General features: G+C 39.0%; 1 protein-coding gene across 2 annotated transcripts in view; it reads left to right on the forward strand.

Annotated features, from left to right (window-relative positions):
* LOC106872246 (tetratricopeptide repeat protein 39A) overlaps positions 1 to 17,991 on the forward strand; it is a 56,288-nt gene that overhangs the window by 29,117 nt on the left and 9,180 nt on the right. For both annotated transcript variants that reach the window (XM_014919164.2, XM_014919162.2), the window contains 8 exons: positions 3,693 to 3,825; positions 5,318 to 5,417; positions 7,485 to 7,550; positions 10,450 to 10,561; positions 12,156 to 12,223; positions 14,607 to 14,666; positions 14,851 to 14,942; positions 16,801 to 16,959. In XM_014919164.2, coding sequence (XP_014774650.1) covers positions 3,693 to 3,825; positions 5,318 to 5,417; positions 7,485 to 7,550; positions 10,450 to 10,561; positions 12,156 to 12,223; positions 14,607 to 14,666; positions 14,851 to 14,942; positions 16,801 to 16,959 — 790 coding nt within the window. The remainder of the gene's footprint in view (positions 1 to 3,692; positions 3,826 to 5,317; positions 5,418 to 7,484; positions 7,551 to 10,449; positions 10,562 to 12,155; positions 12,224 to 14,606; positions 14,667 to 14,850; positions 14,943 to 16,800; positions 16,960 to 17,991) is intronic.

Below are 17,991 nucleotides of genomic sequence, written 5' to 3' on the forward strand. Positions count from 1 at the left end.
CGGCAGTTGATGGAGTCTATTTTCTGCCTATTAGCATTTATTCTACCTGTGCTCCTTCCACATACAAAAGTTAGTTTCCCTGCTAACCTTCCCCTGATATTGCTGCACCTCTTATGTGTCCAAAGCTTACACTGGGTGCATCTTATGGAGTTTCTACCTACACCTTTTCTACAGATTGAGCAGGGCCATCTACCTGAAAGGATTTGCGATGTGTCTGCCTTCCTACTTACTAAGACTTTAGTTTTTGCTAGGTTAACTGTAAGGACCTTTGATTCTAGACCTTGCTTCCATACCTGGAACTTCTTCCCTAGATCAGTGATTCAGCAATAAAATCAAGGTCGTCAGTATAGAGAAGATCCCAGCCTGTCTTGAATTCCTCTGTTATTGCTTGGAGAACTATGATGAACAGCTCTCAAATTACTTCCTTCTGTCTTAAAAAACGGACAGAATGACTATTCTGATGTGAGATACTCTATGTAGGCTGGAATAGTCACGGGTTGAGTTGAATTGGCAGTAGGTTTGCAAGATACAAAGATCTAAGCAAAGAAAAACACATTCAATAATCTAGAAATACAAGGTCTTAATAAAATGATTGGATGGTACCTGTTTGAACATAGAACTTTTGAACTGGGGTAGACTTGGGTCTACACACAGAGATCATAGTATATTTGCAAGATCTGATATGTATTTTATACAAGTTTTAATATACGTTACCTATAACTACTTGATGCTAAACACCAACCACAAGGAGGAACACATTGTATAATGCAGTCCTAGATACATTATGCTTAAACAAAAAAAGACAGGATAGTCATTGCAGGTACATTTTTTCCATTTTCAGTCTACTGAATCCAGTCTGAACTACATGTCTCACTAACCCTGACTTGCTTTACTTTAAACCGCTCAGCTCTTTCACACATGACTGATGTCCTCCCCGCCTTCTTTACCTTCAACAGAGTGTAACGTCACACACCTGTACTTTCCAACTTGTATGTTAGGAATTTCTATAGGATTAGAATATTTCATCTCTGATTGTTCACAATTACAAATTAAATTTATACATTTTTTACCCATTTCCACTGCACCTGCCTCACATTGAAACTCTGAATGAAATACATTAAACTATTTCAAAATATTTTGAAAATAATTATTTAGTAAAATAACTCGTGTCGTTATCAAGCTGGTATTTGAAACGAATTCACATGAAATTTTGTTGGATGGTTTTAATTTAGAACCAGGAGCAGTCTCTGGGGATTAACCCTATCAAAAGGGTTAATATCTGTATTAGGGAGCAGGCATGGCTGTCTGGTTAGGGTCTTCACCTGGCAGCTATAGAGGCATGTGTGGAAGCATACTGGAAGAGCCATTCCAGTTGCTGGGTGGTATATTTAATTTGTTCGTCACCTGGCCCTTGTAGATTGGGGTGGAAGCGTGTCTGGGAAGTCAACTCTGTTGCAAGCATTTAGGCTGTTTCTGGTGAAGGTAACATTGTTCTTTCTTGCCCTGAAAAGTGTCATGGAGTCCAGGGGTGCTGCTCTGCCTTCCCTGACTGAAATATTAAATAAAAGCAAAGAAAAACTATCTTAATTATAGTGTTACTTCATTTTAAGGGAGACAAAACTGTGTCACCATACTTGAAAGGTCAATAATTACAGATTTTTTGTGTGTTGTTGCAGAGAATAAATCTTGAGACAGTCACCTCCCTCCTTCCTCCTCTCCCCCTCCCCCTCCTCCCCCTCCTCCCCTGCCGCCGCACCTGTTCCTCCTCTCACTTCTTCACTTCTAACCTTCTGCCACTCTATTTCGTCCTATTCCTTCTCCTTCTCTCTCTCTCTCCCTCTCATCTCTTTAATACTGCTACTACTATAACATCACTAGAAAAGTGATATGGAGCCACCCTCCTCCCTACTACTACAACCTTAACCCTTTCTCTTCTCCACTGACGAAGCATTTATGTAGTTACTCAACTTGCTAGAAATAGCAACCAAATCTTTCTCACCACACTCATCTTTTTTAAACAGGGTACGTCTGATAGACTGGGTAGGAATAAAAGAAGCATCTAATGAAAACTGGAATACATTTGTGAACAAGTGGGCTTGATCACGGCTGACCTGGGGCTAAACAACTACACTAATACTTCCTCCTCCTCCTCCACAATTTAAAATCTCTTCTTTACACACTGGCATAATTTTTCATTTATTTTCTATCAGCTGCAGCTAGGAAATTCACTTTGTAATGCGATGGTTTCAAGTTCAGTCCCAACTGCATGGCCCCTTAGATTAGTGGCATGTAGTAAGAGTGAACCTGAGACCTCAGCTGGCCAAAGCCTTGTGAGAGGATTTGGTAGATGGAAACTGAGAGAAACCCACTGTCAGTGCATGGATGACAGCCTGGCCAGACATATGTATTGTCATCATGCATGCATGGGTAGGGCAGTTGACAGGAGCCAACCAGGTAGAAGACCACTCCAGGTTATTGTGTCTGTTTTAGCAGGGTTTTTACTGACGGATGTCCTTCCTAACATCAACCACCCTGTCTTATTCATTTATTTGTAAGTTGATACATGAGGCCATAACTCAACTGGTGATGCCAGCTGACAGGCAGATTAAGTTATTATATCTGTGAACATGATTGCAGAAGATAATCTGGGCTGAAGAGTGACCTGTGTGCACATGGTCATGCAAGATTCAACGAAGGAACGGCACTCTTCTGATGAAAAGGAGCAATCAGTATATATGTGTGTGTGTGTGTGTGTGAAAGAGAGAAAGAGAGAGAGAGAGAGAAAGAGCGAAAGAGAATTCTACACAGTTTCTTCTCAATTACACTTATTCTAAAAGCTGATAGTTTTCATTGCAAATTGAAATTATATATATACATATATATATATATATATATAAATTAATATAATGTATTAAACATAATATAGGTGGCCCATTAGCAATTAAGACCTAAAGGTAAATTGATAAACAAAGGTACAAAATAGTACCAGCATTGCTAGAAATAAGAATCAAAGACAACTTTTTGAGTTGTTTTTGTCTCTTATTTCTCGCAATTCTGGTACTATTTTGTACTCTTGTTTATTAATATATATATATATATATATATATATATACATGTGTGTGTGTGTCTCTTGTCTTGATATTTGTAAATGAGCCTGATGATGGTGATGGTTGTAAATGAGCATCACCATGATACAGTGGATGCAGTTCACATTATGTCAAGCCAATGGGAAATATGACTTTGCTTGGAAAGAGGTGGGGGTTGGCCTCATGGAGGACATCTGGTCGAGGAAAATCTGCCTCAACAAACTCCATTCAAGTCATGCAAGCATGGAAAGATGGACATTAAAATTGAAATGAAGGCATTGGTCAGTGTGAGGCTATAGTGAAAAGCCATTTGTTTGAAATGGCCTTCAGTGAGGTTGAATATGATTGTAGAATGAATTTCTCAACCATACTGCCATGCCATGAACCACTAACCCATTCCTGATTTACTTTTGTTTCCTGTAATATGAAACAGTAAATTCATATTGTCACAATGTCACCACCACCACCACCACCACCACCACCACCGCAACCTCTACCAACACCACCAATACTTCACCACTACCTCCACTGCCATCACCATTACCATCAATCTCTCCTTCACAACCACCACCACCTGTACAATAGTTATTGTTGTTGTCATTACAGAGGAATGCCATGCTGAACTTTGCTATGCTGAAGCTCTCCTAATCCGAGCAATGCTCACTTTTGTCCAAGATGAGAACTTGATAAGTTTTGTGAAAGGTGGCCTGAAAATCAGGGAATGTTATAAAACATACAAGTATGTATCCTTATTCTTTATAACCTCCGCTTCTTAATAAATTTTGCATCATTAACCATTGTAATAAACATCATTGATGTTGGTCTTTAACTACACAGTATTTCATGAACATGGGGAATTTGGATATAGATATCCAAGGTTCAATCACTAGGTTGCATAAACAGACATGCGCGTATGCGCATGCTCACACACACACACAACTACATGCATACATTTAGATATGTATGTATACATGTGAGTGTGTGTCTGTGTATATAATGTAGAAAATGCATTTCATATTTTAAACTTTATAAAACATGCAACATACATGTGTTTCAATAAACCAACTGATAGGATTACACACTTGTTTGTTGCAAATGACGTAATCTTATAAGCTTTACCTTATCAGTGTTTTGACAGAAAATGCAAAGGATACTGCTAAGTTACTCAGTATAGAAATACCAGAGAATTACTTGGCTGTATTTGTTTTGATACTTTGCATTCTGAGTTCAAATGCCATTAGGGTCAGCTTAGCTATTCATCTTTCATTTCATGTTCAAATTCTCTACAACATCACTTGAGTGGCAGGATACAGAGTGACAGGATGGTGTAAATAAAAGGTAGAAAGATCCATTAAGGTAGATACAGGTACTCGTACCAACCTACAATGTTCACATTTATACAAAAGAGAGAGGAGAGAAGGAAGAAAGATAACCACAGAGACTCAGGGATGAGAACAATAGCATCAACAAGAAAAATACAAACAACAGCAACAAAGACAATAATAATAATCTTTTCTACTGGCCTGAAATTTTGAGTGTGGTGTCAAGTTGATTACACCAACCCCCTGTGCTCAAATGGTACTTTTTATATTGACCTCAAATGGATGAGAGGCAAAGTTGACTTCAGTGGAATTTGAACTCAGAATGTAAACGGCAAAAATACCACTAAGCATTTTGCTCAGTATGTTAATGATTCAGCCAGCTCTTCACTTTAATAACAACAACAACAACAACAACAGCTATAGTATGAACAGATCCTGTTATAAATAAAACATAAGAAGCACAAGTGTTCAGTAGATTGCCAAGTTTATGAAATCAGCCCCAAATATTCTGCTCTCTAGCAGACAAACAAAATGTGTTTATTAGAATTTCCTAGGATAGATGAGAACTGTCCTTATTCAGACTTTAATGCATCTTGGACTACAAAATCTAATGTGTTCTCTTTAAAGAAGTAACAGTATACTTTGAAATAAATTTAGTTGCTATTTCTAGCAGATTGAGCAATCTTATTGTCAGTTTGGTTTGCAGAGGAATTCGGGAGATGAGCAGATGACTTTGTGTTTTCTCACTGATTGGTTTCTTGGTTCTAAGTTCAAATCTCACCAAAGATAATGTTTGTCTTGTATCTCCATGGAACTTAAAAATCTAATACCAGTAATGTATGTAGGTTCATTCTATTTCATAGACCTCTTTGTTGGTTCTATTATTTCTTGTGATTTTGTCTTTTACAGAGACTGCAGCAAGATGCTTCAACAAAGAAACAGCGCCAATGATAATCATAGAGCTCATTTTGAGAGTGGAGTCTGTATGGGAATTGGATCATTCAATTTGGTATGTTATTCATCATCATCATCATCATCGTTTCAATGTCTACTTGTTTGCTGGAGTTGGACAGCATTTTTATTGGGGCAGATAATCTTCCTGTTGACAATCTACACCGGTTTCAAAGCTAGGTGATATTTCCCCATGGCTAGACATGCTTTTGAAGAACATTGGAAATGAATTTACAATTATCACATGATGTCAAGACAAGGAGACTGTAACAAGCATGCACATACACATATACGCACACTCAATGCTTGAGGGCCACTGACCAGATCTGTGGATGGTGCAAAGTCCCCTCTCGACCCAAAATAACATGGTGGTGGAACAATGTTGTTGACAGGGCTATTAGAGAAAAGAAACAGGCTTGGAAGGATTGGAAGAATGGTGGTAGCAGGGAATTGTATTAGACTGCCAGAAGGGAAGCTAGGAGACAGATTTATTTAGCCAGAGAGGAAGCAGATAAGAAAGAATTTGCCAATGTTCTGTGCCGTGAGGACCAAAGACTTGAGGTATTTCATGTTGCAAGACAGTGTGTGAGAGAGGATCGTGATGTCATAGGAGAGAAATGTGTCTGCATGGATGATGGTTCACTTGCACTAAACGAGGCTGCAAAGAGAGAAGTTTGGAGATGCCACTATGAAAGGTTGCTCAATAAATAGAATGAATAGGAGAAAGAGAGAAATTTTGAAGATATCCATCAATTTCAAGATCCATGAATGTAACATGCTGTCAAAGGCCTTTTCATAATCAATCCATACAGAACTGAGATTTTTGCGTTTGTTACGATAGTTCTCAAGAATCACACGATCAATTAAGAGTTGGTCTTTGCATCCATATGAGCCTCGTTGGTACCCTTTTTTTGTTCAGTGGGGAAAATATCGTTCTGTTCCATAAATTTGTATGTTTTCTTCTTGGGGATGGATGTTAAAGTTTTATATGTGGTAGATAAATATCTTATGGGCCGATAGTTTTGGGGGGAAATTTAGTTTCATTATTCTTCGGGAGTAGGTAAGTAATACCTCTTGTTTTCATAGGATCTCTCATAATTTCATTGAATAACTGAACTAACTTTTCATGTGCGCATGGGAGCGAGGCAAGCAAGAAATTTGGCAACCTACCATTACCAGGAGATTTCCACTTATGAGCCTTCGTGAGTGTCATCCTTACGTCTGCTATTGTGATGTCTTCCCATGCTTGTTCTGGTAAGTTTTGCTAGGATCCTTCTGTCTGTCTAATCCAGTCTGCATTTTCATTGTAAGTTTTTTCATGGTTCCAGATATTTTTCCAGAAGTTTTCAATTTCTTTCATGGCAGGGGTGGGGGTCCTCAAAGGTTATTTTCTCCTTCGCTATTTCTCTGTAGAATGTTTTCGCATTGGATGTGAACAGCTTATTTTTCTTGTAAAATTTTCATATTCTTTGAGATTTTGCTTGGAGTTTTTGTTGCAGTTCTTTGCTTGGTGGGAATCTGTTTTCTCTTCATCTTTCTTCCTTTTCTGGTTTTTACATCATCATCATCACCATTTAGCATGCCTGTTCTAGTCTGGCATGGGTTGGATGGTTTGATAGGATCCAACATGTCCAAGAACTATACCATACTCCTCTCTCCTTTGGCACTATTTTTACAGCTGGATGCCCTTTCTTAATGCCAACCACTTTGCAGCATGCACTTGGTGCTTTTTATGTGGCACCAACACTAGTGAGGTTACCATGCAGTTTGCAAGACTATGAACCTTGAGAAAGGTGGCTTTATGCTAGAAGATAACTGGTTAAAGTATGAGAGTAAAGACTGGAGTGGAACAGGTTTTTTTTACTGTAGAAAGCTACATGTCTTTTCATTTTAGAAGTCATGGTTGGGATGGAGGTAAGGAAGATCTGGCTATTGGCTGAATTGTCCAATCTAATAATCCTGCCCCCCATTCCCTTCTTTTGGTAGGGAAGGCTGCTAGACAGTATTCATCTGTTTCATGGCCATAGTGAAAGAGGTTGTGTTGTGGACAAGACAGAAAACAATAGCTGTAGTGGCTGTATTCAATCTGTATAGGAGTTATCCCTGTTTTTCTCTCTATTTCCAGATGATATCCATGTTACCAGGGAAGGTTTTACGTTTACTTGAGTTTGTTGGATTCACTGGCTACAAGGTAATGTATAAAGGTCATTTCTCTTGTTTTTCATCATCATCATTGTCCTAGAGTCCACTTTTCCATGCTTGCATGGGTTAGACATAATTAATTGACATAGACTTTCTACAGCTGGATGCCTTTCCTGTTGCCAACCCTCACCTGTTTCCAAGATTATATTCCCCCCATGACTAGACATGTTTTCACAGAAGATTAGAAATGAAGATCACAGACAAGAAATTACAAGAGACCAAGATCTCTGGTGATTTACTGTGCTTAGGAAGACACATTGAGCTGAGTAAAATCATGGTCCTTCATTCATACTGGAATCTCTTTTTTGGCCCCCACCCCCATGCCTGTCCCCTCACACACACATAATTCTGTTCGCTGACAAAGCTCACAAAACTCACCCACTACAGGCCCGTCCAGTTCCCTCTCAACATAACTTGCTATCTCTAAATATCTCCCCTTACAGTGTTATGGTACATCACTTTTATTCTCACTGTGCTAATTACACTCCCCTCTCACTGTTCCCTGTTTTTCTCTCTCTCTCTCTCCCACTTCCCTCTGCGTCCTACTGGGATAGCCAAGTATCTTCTCTGTAGTAAAATAACTCTTCCCTGCCCCTTTATCATACCCCAGTCTCCCACCTTGCACATGGCTACCTCTCTGGGTTCCACTCCTTCTATCAGCTGAGACGTCTTTGTCTTGCTAACTATTTGGTGACCCTGTGGGTCCTAGTGCCACATAAAAAGCACCCATGTTGGTGCCACATAAAGAGGACTTGTGTTGATAAAAAGCACCCAGTCCACACTCTGGAAAGTGGTTGGCATATTAGAAAGGGCATCCAGCTGTGTAGAAGTCATGCCAAAGCAGAGAAATGGCACCTAGTGCAGTTCTCTCACCTGCCGACTCCTGCCAAACAATCCAGCATTGAAAACAGACATAAAATGTTGACGATGATTATGATAATGATGATGATGATGATTTCGATGATGATGTGTATATGCGCATGTGTGTGTGTGTGTGTGTGTGAGAGAGAAGACACATGGTTTATTGGTGAGGGTATTGCACTCATGATTGCGAGCTCATAGGTTCAGTTCCCAGAATGAGCATCGCATTGTGTTCTTCAGCAAAGTACTTCATTTCACATTGTTCTGCGATCATTTCCTCGTCTGCCATGTGGCACATGGTGCACCTGTACAGGTAATGTTGATTTGATGGAAGGAGTGAGCTTATGTCTACACAAACATTTGATCCACGATAGAAACAAATCATTTGTGTGGTTGTTCAGCAATTTCTTGCCAAACCCTCATATGTTGTCTAATGATGGGAGAGTCCATGATTATATATATATATATAAACTTCAGTAAGGCTGCCTTCTTTGCCCAATTCTGTTCCTTTTTACATAGAAGGCTTGAAAAAATGTAATTAATTTTACTGATTTGAAATTGCAGTAAAATTAGATTGCAGTTCCCTGGTAATTATCAGCCAATCATCAATATGATATTGATGTCCATTTCCCATATTTGATAGGTTGGATGAAGTAAATCTCAGGCAGACTTTCTATGGTCAGATGCCCTTCATATTGCCAACACTCACCTGTTTCCAAACAAGTTAATGTTCCTCCATTGCCAGACATGTTCTCCGTAAAGCAAAGATAAATAACACTGCTTGTATGACAGTGACACTCCTTTACACCTGTCACATGATGCCACAACCAAGAGACACACACACACACACACACACACACAACGAGCTTCTTTCAGTTTCCATCTACCAAATCCACTCACAAGGCTTTTGTTGTAAAAGACAATTGCCCAAGGTGCCATGCAGTGAGAGTGAACCAGAAACCATGTGGCTAGGAAGCAAACTTCTTAACCACCCAGCTACACCTGCACCTACCCTCACCTGCCCCAATATAAACTACATGTCCTGATGATCTTAAGAATGCTTGTTACTTCTTGGTTATTCAAAAAATACTGAAGTTATTCTTAACATGGTTAATGCAATGAACCAAGAAATTTTAATTAAAATTACATTCAAAATAACAAGACATCATTAGCATAATGATTAATTCTGGCAAAAAACTCCAGAAAAACTGGAGTGATGATCTTTATAGTGAAATTAGATAAATTTAATTAAAACTTAGAACGTGGGCATGCAGTGAGGAGTGATTGTGATCTGTGACAACTAGACATGTTTCAACATTTTGTCTCATCATTGCAGTTGTAATTTAAATCATTTCAAAAATGTTTAGTTTACATTCTTATATATTTATATAAATGTAGCAAATCAACTTTTCCATCTGTTTTTATATAGGACTATTAAGGTTCTGTTAATTGTGTGGGACATATTTTACAGGACAATTAAGAGCAGTTCTCATTTGTAATCATATGGGATGTATTTGTACAGGACAGCTCACAGCTTACAACTCTGCCAACTGAAGAAAGTTTACTTGAAGGAAACAAAAATTACTTACAGGTCAGCGTCTGCACCGAAACTTGTAGCCATGAAACCTTAAACCCATTCCTTTACGCAAAACAAAGAATCACTTTTTCTTCCTCCTCCTCAGCCCAGATTTGTGTTCTCCTTCCAGCCACCATCCTGTATTCAGTCAAACTAACCCTTTATCCCATTCTAAGACTGGTTGATTAGGCCTATGGCTAGGTATCGTTCTCTTCCTTGATACAGATAAGAAGAAGAAAAAAACAACAGGGAACTTCAAGGTTCAAATGTAGAATGTTTGTTAGCTTAGTGGTGTGTTTCTCAGCTTTTTTCTTTCTTCCTTCCTTTCTTCTTTTCCCCCGACTTTGCTCCCACCACCACCCTTACTTTTTCTTCTTCCTCTTGTTCTTGTTATTTTGATGAATGACACATGATGAAGTAATCATAATCTTTCATATTGAAATCTTAACAGAATGAAGGATTAGCTGAGCTGGACAAAGGAAGCCAACTTCATACCAGCCTGAGAGGTCCACTTTGTTCAATTATCTTAGTGGCCTACCATACTGTGGTCAGTTTTGTCTTAGGTAAGTAACAACAACAACAACAATCACGTCGCTCTTCTCTCTGTTATCATCATCATCATCATCATCATCATCATCATCATCATTATTATGAATTTTTCTTCTTATTTCCATTTTATTTCCATTTTGTTGCTGAGTGTCTTGCCAATGTGTTTAGCAAAGAAACTCAGTGTACATTGATATGTCATTAAGATAAACACACCAGATTGTTCATTTACAAAATCAAATAAAGTTATTTAGGAAATCATTATTCACCTGCAAGGTAAAGTCTCACAGCAACAATGCTCCTCTCAATGCATGTGACCAATTAAAACAACCTTTTGCGCTCTTCTTGCTTGAATGGTAAACCAGAGAGAATTCTCAAAGAATTTTCACTTCCCCTTTTCATCATTTCTCGTGCTCCTACATTCATTGTAACTGCCTTCAGATGCTGCATTCTTTTAGCTTTCAATGTGCAAATCTTTATACTTTCTGAGTTTGTCAAATTCTTTTACCAAAATATTCTGAATCATGAGAGATGCTTAAGTCAATCAATAAACAGACTTTATTATGTTGGTCTTTTACCACAATGCATGCATGACAGAGCGTGAGCGTCCTGAGAGAAAAGTTGGGCATAAGAGGCATCAGGTGTGATGTGCAAAAGAGATGACTGTGCTGATACGGTTATGTAATGTGCATGGATGAGGACAGGTGTGTGAAGAAGTGTCACACCCTAACAGTGGAGGAAACCTGTGGAAGAGGTAGACCCCCAGAAGACATGGGTCAAGGTGGTGAAGCATGATCTTCGAATGTTGGGCCTCACAGATGCAATGATAAGTAACCGAGACCTTTGGCAGTATGCTGTGCTTGAGAAGACACGTGAAGCCAAGTGAGATTGTAGTCGTGGCCAATGCCAGTGTCACATAACTGGCCTGTTAAAAGCACCCTTCAAACGTTGGGTGATATGCTGTGCTTGTGAAATTATAGTTGTGACCAATGCCAGTGCTGTCTAGCTGGCACCCATGCCAGTGGCAGGTATAAAAAGTATGTAAAATGCACAGTTATGCAACATTGGGCCTCATGGAGGTAGTGACAGGTGATTGAGTCCTTTGGCAATATACCATGCTTGTGTAGACCTGTCAAGCCAAGTGAGATTGTAGTCGTGGCCGATTTGAGTATCCAGTCAATGGCACCTTTGCCAGTGGCATGGACAAAACACTCACTACACTTTTGGAGTGGTTGCTGTTAGAAAGGGCATCTAGTTGTAGAAACCTTGCTCAGATCAGATCAGAACCTAGAGCAGCTCTTTGGCTTACCAGGTTTGAGTTAAACCATCCAACCCATGCCAGCATGGAAAACGAACGTTAATAATGATGATGATGATGATGATTTAGGCAGCAAACTGACAGAACCCTTGGCACGTTGTTCAGTGGCATTTCTTCTCGTTCTTTATGCTTTGAGTGTTTAAATGCAACCGAGGTCAACTTTGCCTTTTAACCTTTGTGGGTTCGATGTAATCAATCAATCCCCCCCGTCTCCGAAAATTGCTGGCCTTGTATTAAAATTTGAAGCCATTATTATTGTTGCTGATGTTCTTATTTCCCATTGTCTTGTTTAGGTTTAGGCGATGGTGATGTGGATTATGCAGCTAAAGTGCTGAAGCCTTGTATTAAAACATATCCTAAGGTAACTATATCATTTTTTGTTTTGTCTTCCTTAGAGAGACTTCACTAATCTGTACACTGCACCACCACCACCACCACCACCACCACCACCACCACTGACCTTCCTCCAGTTCGGTGACCATTTCATCATTGAAAAAGGGAACAGTAGAAGGGAGACAACTGTGACAATTCTTACAGAAAGTCGACTGGGTATAACAATCGCTAGACTTAATAAGCATAGAAACTTGAGACAAAATGTAAATGCTAGTTGATCAATAGATACAGAATCAATGAGGGTGTCTGATCCTTGTTCCACTAACATGGGTAGGATTAGTAAGGAAAAAAACAAAACTTTGTAGTTGTAGAGAAAGTAAAATTAAAAGCTGAATGTATGAGGAAAAATTTAGTAAACTGATATAAGATTCCATCAGAAGGAAATTCCATCAAATTTAGTATAAGATTCCATCAGAAGGCAATTGCCATTTCTATATTGGTGTATGCTCAACAAACTGGAAGGCAAGACTGGCAAACCGTTTGAATTTGTTTAAGGATAGGGTGAAAATACACAACACTCTGTCTAGTCTTTTAAAGACAGAAATGCTAATTTTAGTGTAGCATGAGAAAGAAAATTAGCATAGCTGCACCTTATATCACAGGAGGACAAAAGACACGATTTGTGCAGAGAGGAAATTTTCCAGATTTTCTCATCCAGTTGCTTAACAATAGACCAGAACAAGGCCTTAAGATATTTGCGCTTACATAGGAGGACCTTTAGATACTTCCATGAAAGCAATGTATTTACAGGGTAAATGTCAGGGCAATATCTAGTTTGCGTTTCAAGTAGTAATTGATATTAAAGTGAAAATTTCTTTTATAAATAATAGCAATGCATATAGGACATAGAAACTCAATTACACAGAGAAAGTTTCAAATTGCCATCATAAATAAGTTCCTCATATCACAAATATCTAATTCAATCTGATAGAATTTAATTTGATCTCATTTTGTACCTGGTCATTGTACCAAACTTTGAGAAATACACTCTGACATATTTCATGGTCTACGGACTCTCAGTTTCAAACCTAAGGTTGGGATGTGGTTCACTATGTAGAAATTCTTACAGCCATATCAAGTTTCTAAATCTCTCTCACATTCTTTTTTTCTATCTAAAACCATAGTAACCTACATTAGTCACTCATAACTAGACTCAGTTCGCTTCAAACCACATTTGTGGACAGACCTTGAATAAAGGTGCTGAGTTCAAAAAATAGCTGGATGCAACTTCTAATTCTTCATGCAGCAGAAATACGGTCTCTGTTTTAGCAGTCGTATCTAATCTACGTGTCAGTTGTATCTAAACTAATTATGCTCTATGATTAATTGTAAAAATAAAAATTACAAAAAAAAAAAAAAGCTCTGTAGACTTACCAGTCTCCATATTCATTGGAATTGTCATAGATTTACACTCCTGTAGAGATTCCTGATCCAGTGAAGCAAACTGAGGATTTAACCATCAGATGAATTACGGTGGGACTGCTCATCCTAATTAATCATAGGTGCTCCTTACTATTCGATGCTGTTAGCTTGAACCCAGATTATTATTATCTGAGTGCTTGTATGGTACCTGCCTGGATAATTTAGCCCAGTATACTCATTACACACGCACATTATCATCATCATCATTTAGCTTCTGTTTTCCATCTTGGCATGAGTAAGAGAGTCTGACTGAAATTGGTAAGCCAGAGAGCTGTGCCAGGCTCCAGTCTGCTTTGGCCTGACACCAACAACTCCACAGGTGCCTTGTCACCAGCATGGGGGCCTTTTGCATATCGTTGGCACCGGCTATGACTATGATTTCAGTAAGCTTGACATGTCCTCTCAAGCACAGCAAATCACCAACAGTCTCGGGCACTTGTCATTGCCTTCACGAGACTCAATATCTAAAGATCATATTTCACCACCTCATTCCATCATTCTCTGGGTCTACCTCTTCCACAATTAGAGATTGGCACGTCTTTATGCAGCTGTCCTAGTCTATACACATCACATGGCTATACCAGTGAAGTCTTCTCTCTTGCACACTACATCTGATGCCTCTTGTACTCAGTTTTTGTCTTCAGAACTCACACTGTCGTATGTGCACAATACATATACATACATACATATATATATATATATATATATATATATATATATATATATATTTAGGGTTCAGTCTCTGAGGAACTGTTTGGTGTTGACGGCTTTGTAGGTCACTTGGCTGCAATTGTTGTTTATACGTGCAATTTCGTTTCTCTTGTATGCGGCTTCGGTTCTGGTGGGTAAGGCTGATTGGCAGTGGACAAAAAGTTTTCTATTGGCAGCTTTTCTGTAATCTATGTTTTGTTTTCATTCTTTATTTTCAGGGAGCCTTGTTCCTATTTTTCTCTGGTCGTGTGGAGGTTGTAAGGGCCAACATTGATGAGGTTGGTGAACCATTTTATTTAGATCCTTTTTGTCATGGCGTATGTTAGTGTCTATTGTTCTATGGGATATGCATGCGTACGTATGTGTATATGTGTATGTGTATGTAAATGTGTGTGACTCTATGTGTGGAGAAGTATTAGAAATGTTTGAATAAATAGTTTGGTTTATTTTTTACTGTTTCAGGCTGTGATGAAATTTGAAGAATCCATAGAATCTCAATCAGAATGGAGACAGTTCCACCATTTATGTTACTGGGAACTCATGTGGTGTCATTGGTACGTCTACTCTCAACCCATCTGCCTCTCTCGATAGTAACTTCTCAATATGTTCTGCCACAAAGATATTGTTACAGAATATTCTAGATACTACCTAACACAGCTATTATGTAACATACCAGTTGAGTTACATGTCTGTTGTGTTACACATTTGGTATATATATATCATCATCATCATCACTTAATGTCTGCTTTTCCATGCTGGCATGGGTTAATTGGTTTCATTGTAACGTAAGCTGGAGAGCTGTACTAGGTGCCAGTCTGATTTTCGTTTCGTTTCGTTTCGTTTCTATGGCTGGATGCCCTTCCTAACACCAACCATTCCAAGAGTGTAGCAGGTGCCTTTAATGTGTCACCAGCATGGATGCTTTTATGTATCACTGACACCTGCCATGACTACAATTTCACTTGACGAATTTTCTCAAGCAAACTGCCAAAGGTCTCAATCACTTGCTTTCACCTTGTGAGACTTTTGTTATCAACTTTTGAAAATCGTGCTTCATTCACCACCTTGTCCCATGTCTTCCTGGGTCTACCTCTTCCACAGGTTCCCTGCATGGTTAGAGATCAGCACTTCTTTATGCAGCTGTCCTTGTCCATGCACATCACATGACCATAACAGTGCAGTTGTCTCTCTTGCACACCACATCTGATGTCTCTTGCACACTACAATTTTTCTCTCAAGATGCTTATGCTCTGTCGTACATGCACACTGACATTGCACATCCAGCGAAGCATACTGGCTTCATTTTTTTCAAGCCTCCCCATGTTTCACTGCCGTGTAGCATGGCTGTTTGCACACAGGCATCATACAATCTGTCTTTCATGCTGAAGGAGAGGCCCTTTGTTACTGAACTTTACCCAACTTATTCTTTTTCTAGCAGCTCTCAGAGCATCTACCTCTGCTACTGACTTGGTCACCTAGGTAACAGAAACTATCAACTACTTTTAGGTATCCCCCTTGGCATTTGACGGAGTCTATTTTCTGTGTTTATTATACAGGTACATCTGCTACACACAAAGACTACTTTCCCAGTTAACCTTCCTCTGATATTGCTGCACCTCTTATGTATCCACCTTATGATGTCTCTACCTAAGCCTTTTCTACATGTCGAGCAATGCTACCTAACTGAAGGGATTTGTGATTTTTCCACTTTCCTACTTACTAGGGCTTTGCTTTTTCCTAAATTAACTCTAAGGTCCTTTGACTCCACACATTGCTTCCTCACATAAAAATAAACAGTGGAAGAGGGAGACCCAGGAAGACATGGGAGGAGGTGGTGAAGCATGACCTTCGAACATTGGGCCTCACAGAGGCAATGACTAGCAACCAAGACATTTGGTGATGTACTGTGCTTGCAAAGACCTGTGAAGCCAAGTGAAATCATAGATGTGGTCATTGTTGGTGACATGTAACTGGCACCCGTGTCAGTGGCATGTAATAAGCCCCTTTTAAGCAACGTCGCCTTCCTGGCACTTGTGCCAGTGGCACGTGAAAAGACATTCAAGCGAGATCGTTGCCAGTGCCGCTGGACTGGCTCCTGTGCAGGTGGCACATAAAAGCACCCACTGCCAGATCAGATTGGAGCGTTGTGCAGCCATCTGGTTTGCCAGTCCTCAGTCAAATCGTCCAACCCATGCTAGCATGGAAAGCGGACGTTAAACGACGATGATGATATCTGACTCTAAATATAGCTATCAGACATGTGTTAACACATCTGTTATGTTACACTCTATCATGTTACACATCTTTTTTTATCATACATATCTTCTATATTACATGTATATATCTGTGAGACAACAAAGCCACTCTTACACGTGTATATTCTTATTTCATTTCTCACATTACTGTGTCCAGCTACAAGAATGACTGGCTGATTGCCATGAAATATGCTGAACGACTTTGCAGGGAGAGTCGCTGGAGTAAGGCCACATACACCTACCAAAAGGCATCTTTCTTGATGATGTGTGAAAATCCAACAGAAGACACCACTACCCACCTCGAGTACTTACTTGGGTGAGTATACAAATATTTATTTATTAATATCGTGCATAATAACCTAATGATGTCCATTTCAAAGCTCTTCTATGGTTATTGGCTACCATATGCCATTGTGCAGAAGAAACTCCTTTTACCTGATATACTGTGCATGTGGAAATCCATTAGTGTAGGCAGAATTCATATGAAAATTTATAAAACAAGAAGATGGAATGAACAGATTTTAATCACAATTCACAACAATAAGTGTGCCAGCATGGAAAATGCACATTAACGATGACGATGGGGATTTGCTATGTGTGATTAAAGACCGTTCTTTCCATTTTCGTGTTTTATAAATTTTTATATATATGTATGTGTGTGTGTGTGTGTAAATATATATATAAATATATGCACTCACACACATGTGTTATGTATTAAATTGTACTTTCATTTTTGTTTTACTGAACTAATATATATGTACACATACATACAACATGCTTCTTTCAGTTTCCACTTACCAAATCCACTTATAAGGCTTTGGTTGACCCAGACCCAGGGCTATAGTTGAAGTGGAAGACACTTGCACCAGGTGTTATGCAGTGGGATTGAACCAAGAAACATGTGGTTGAAAAGTAACCTTCTTATCTTGCAGCCATGCTTGAACCTCATATATAATTGTATACATTATCCATTCATTCCACCATCTATATCTATCCACTATTCCAAGGTGGACCATGCAGGGGAGAATCCTTGGGTACCTCTTCCAGATGCATCCATCATTAGATTGTATTTGTGTAACATTGTTCGTTTTTTCCCATCCTTGTTTTTGTATACATTTGCTGCTTTCTTCCAAGGAATCTAATGCTCTTAGCTTAGTTCTTCCTTGGGGCTGGCCAGATTGGAGCAATATCGAGTATAACCAGCTGAAATTGCAAAGATAATCTGGATCTCGACTTAGGAAAGAAAACTCCGAATGACCCGTCCGTGTTTTCTTTGTATCGTCTGTCTGGATGCTTTGCATTCTTGTCCCATTCTGTATTATTTATATATATATATATATATTTTATA

Source organism: Octopus bimaculoides, chromosome 7 (assembly GCF_001194135.2).
Source record: "Octopus bimaculoides isolate UCB-OBI-ISO-001 chromosome 7, ASM119413v2, whole genome shotgun sequence".
NCBI classification, from domain to species: Eukaryota; Metazoa; Mollusca; class Cephalopoda; order Octopoda; family Octopodidae; genus Octopus; species Octopus bimaculoides.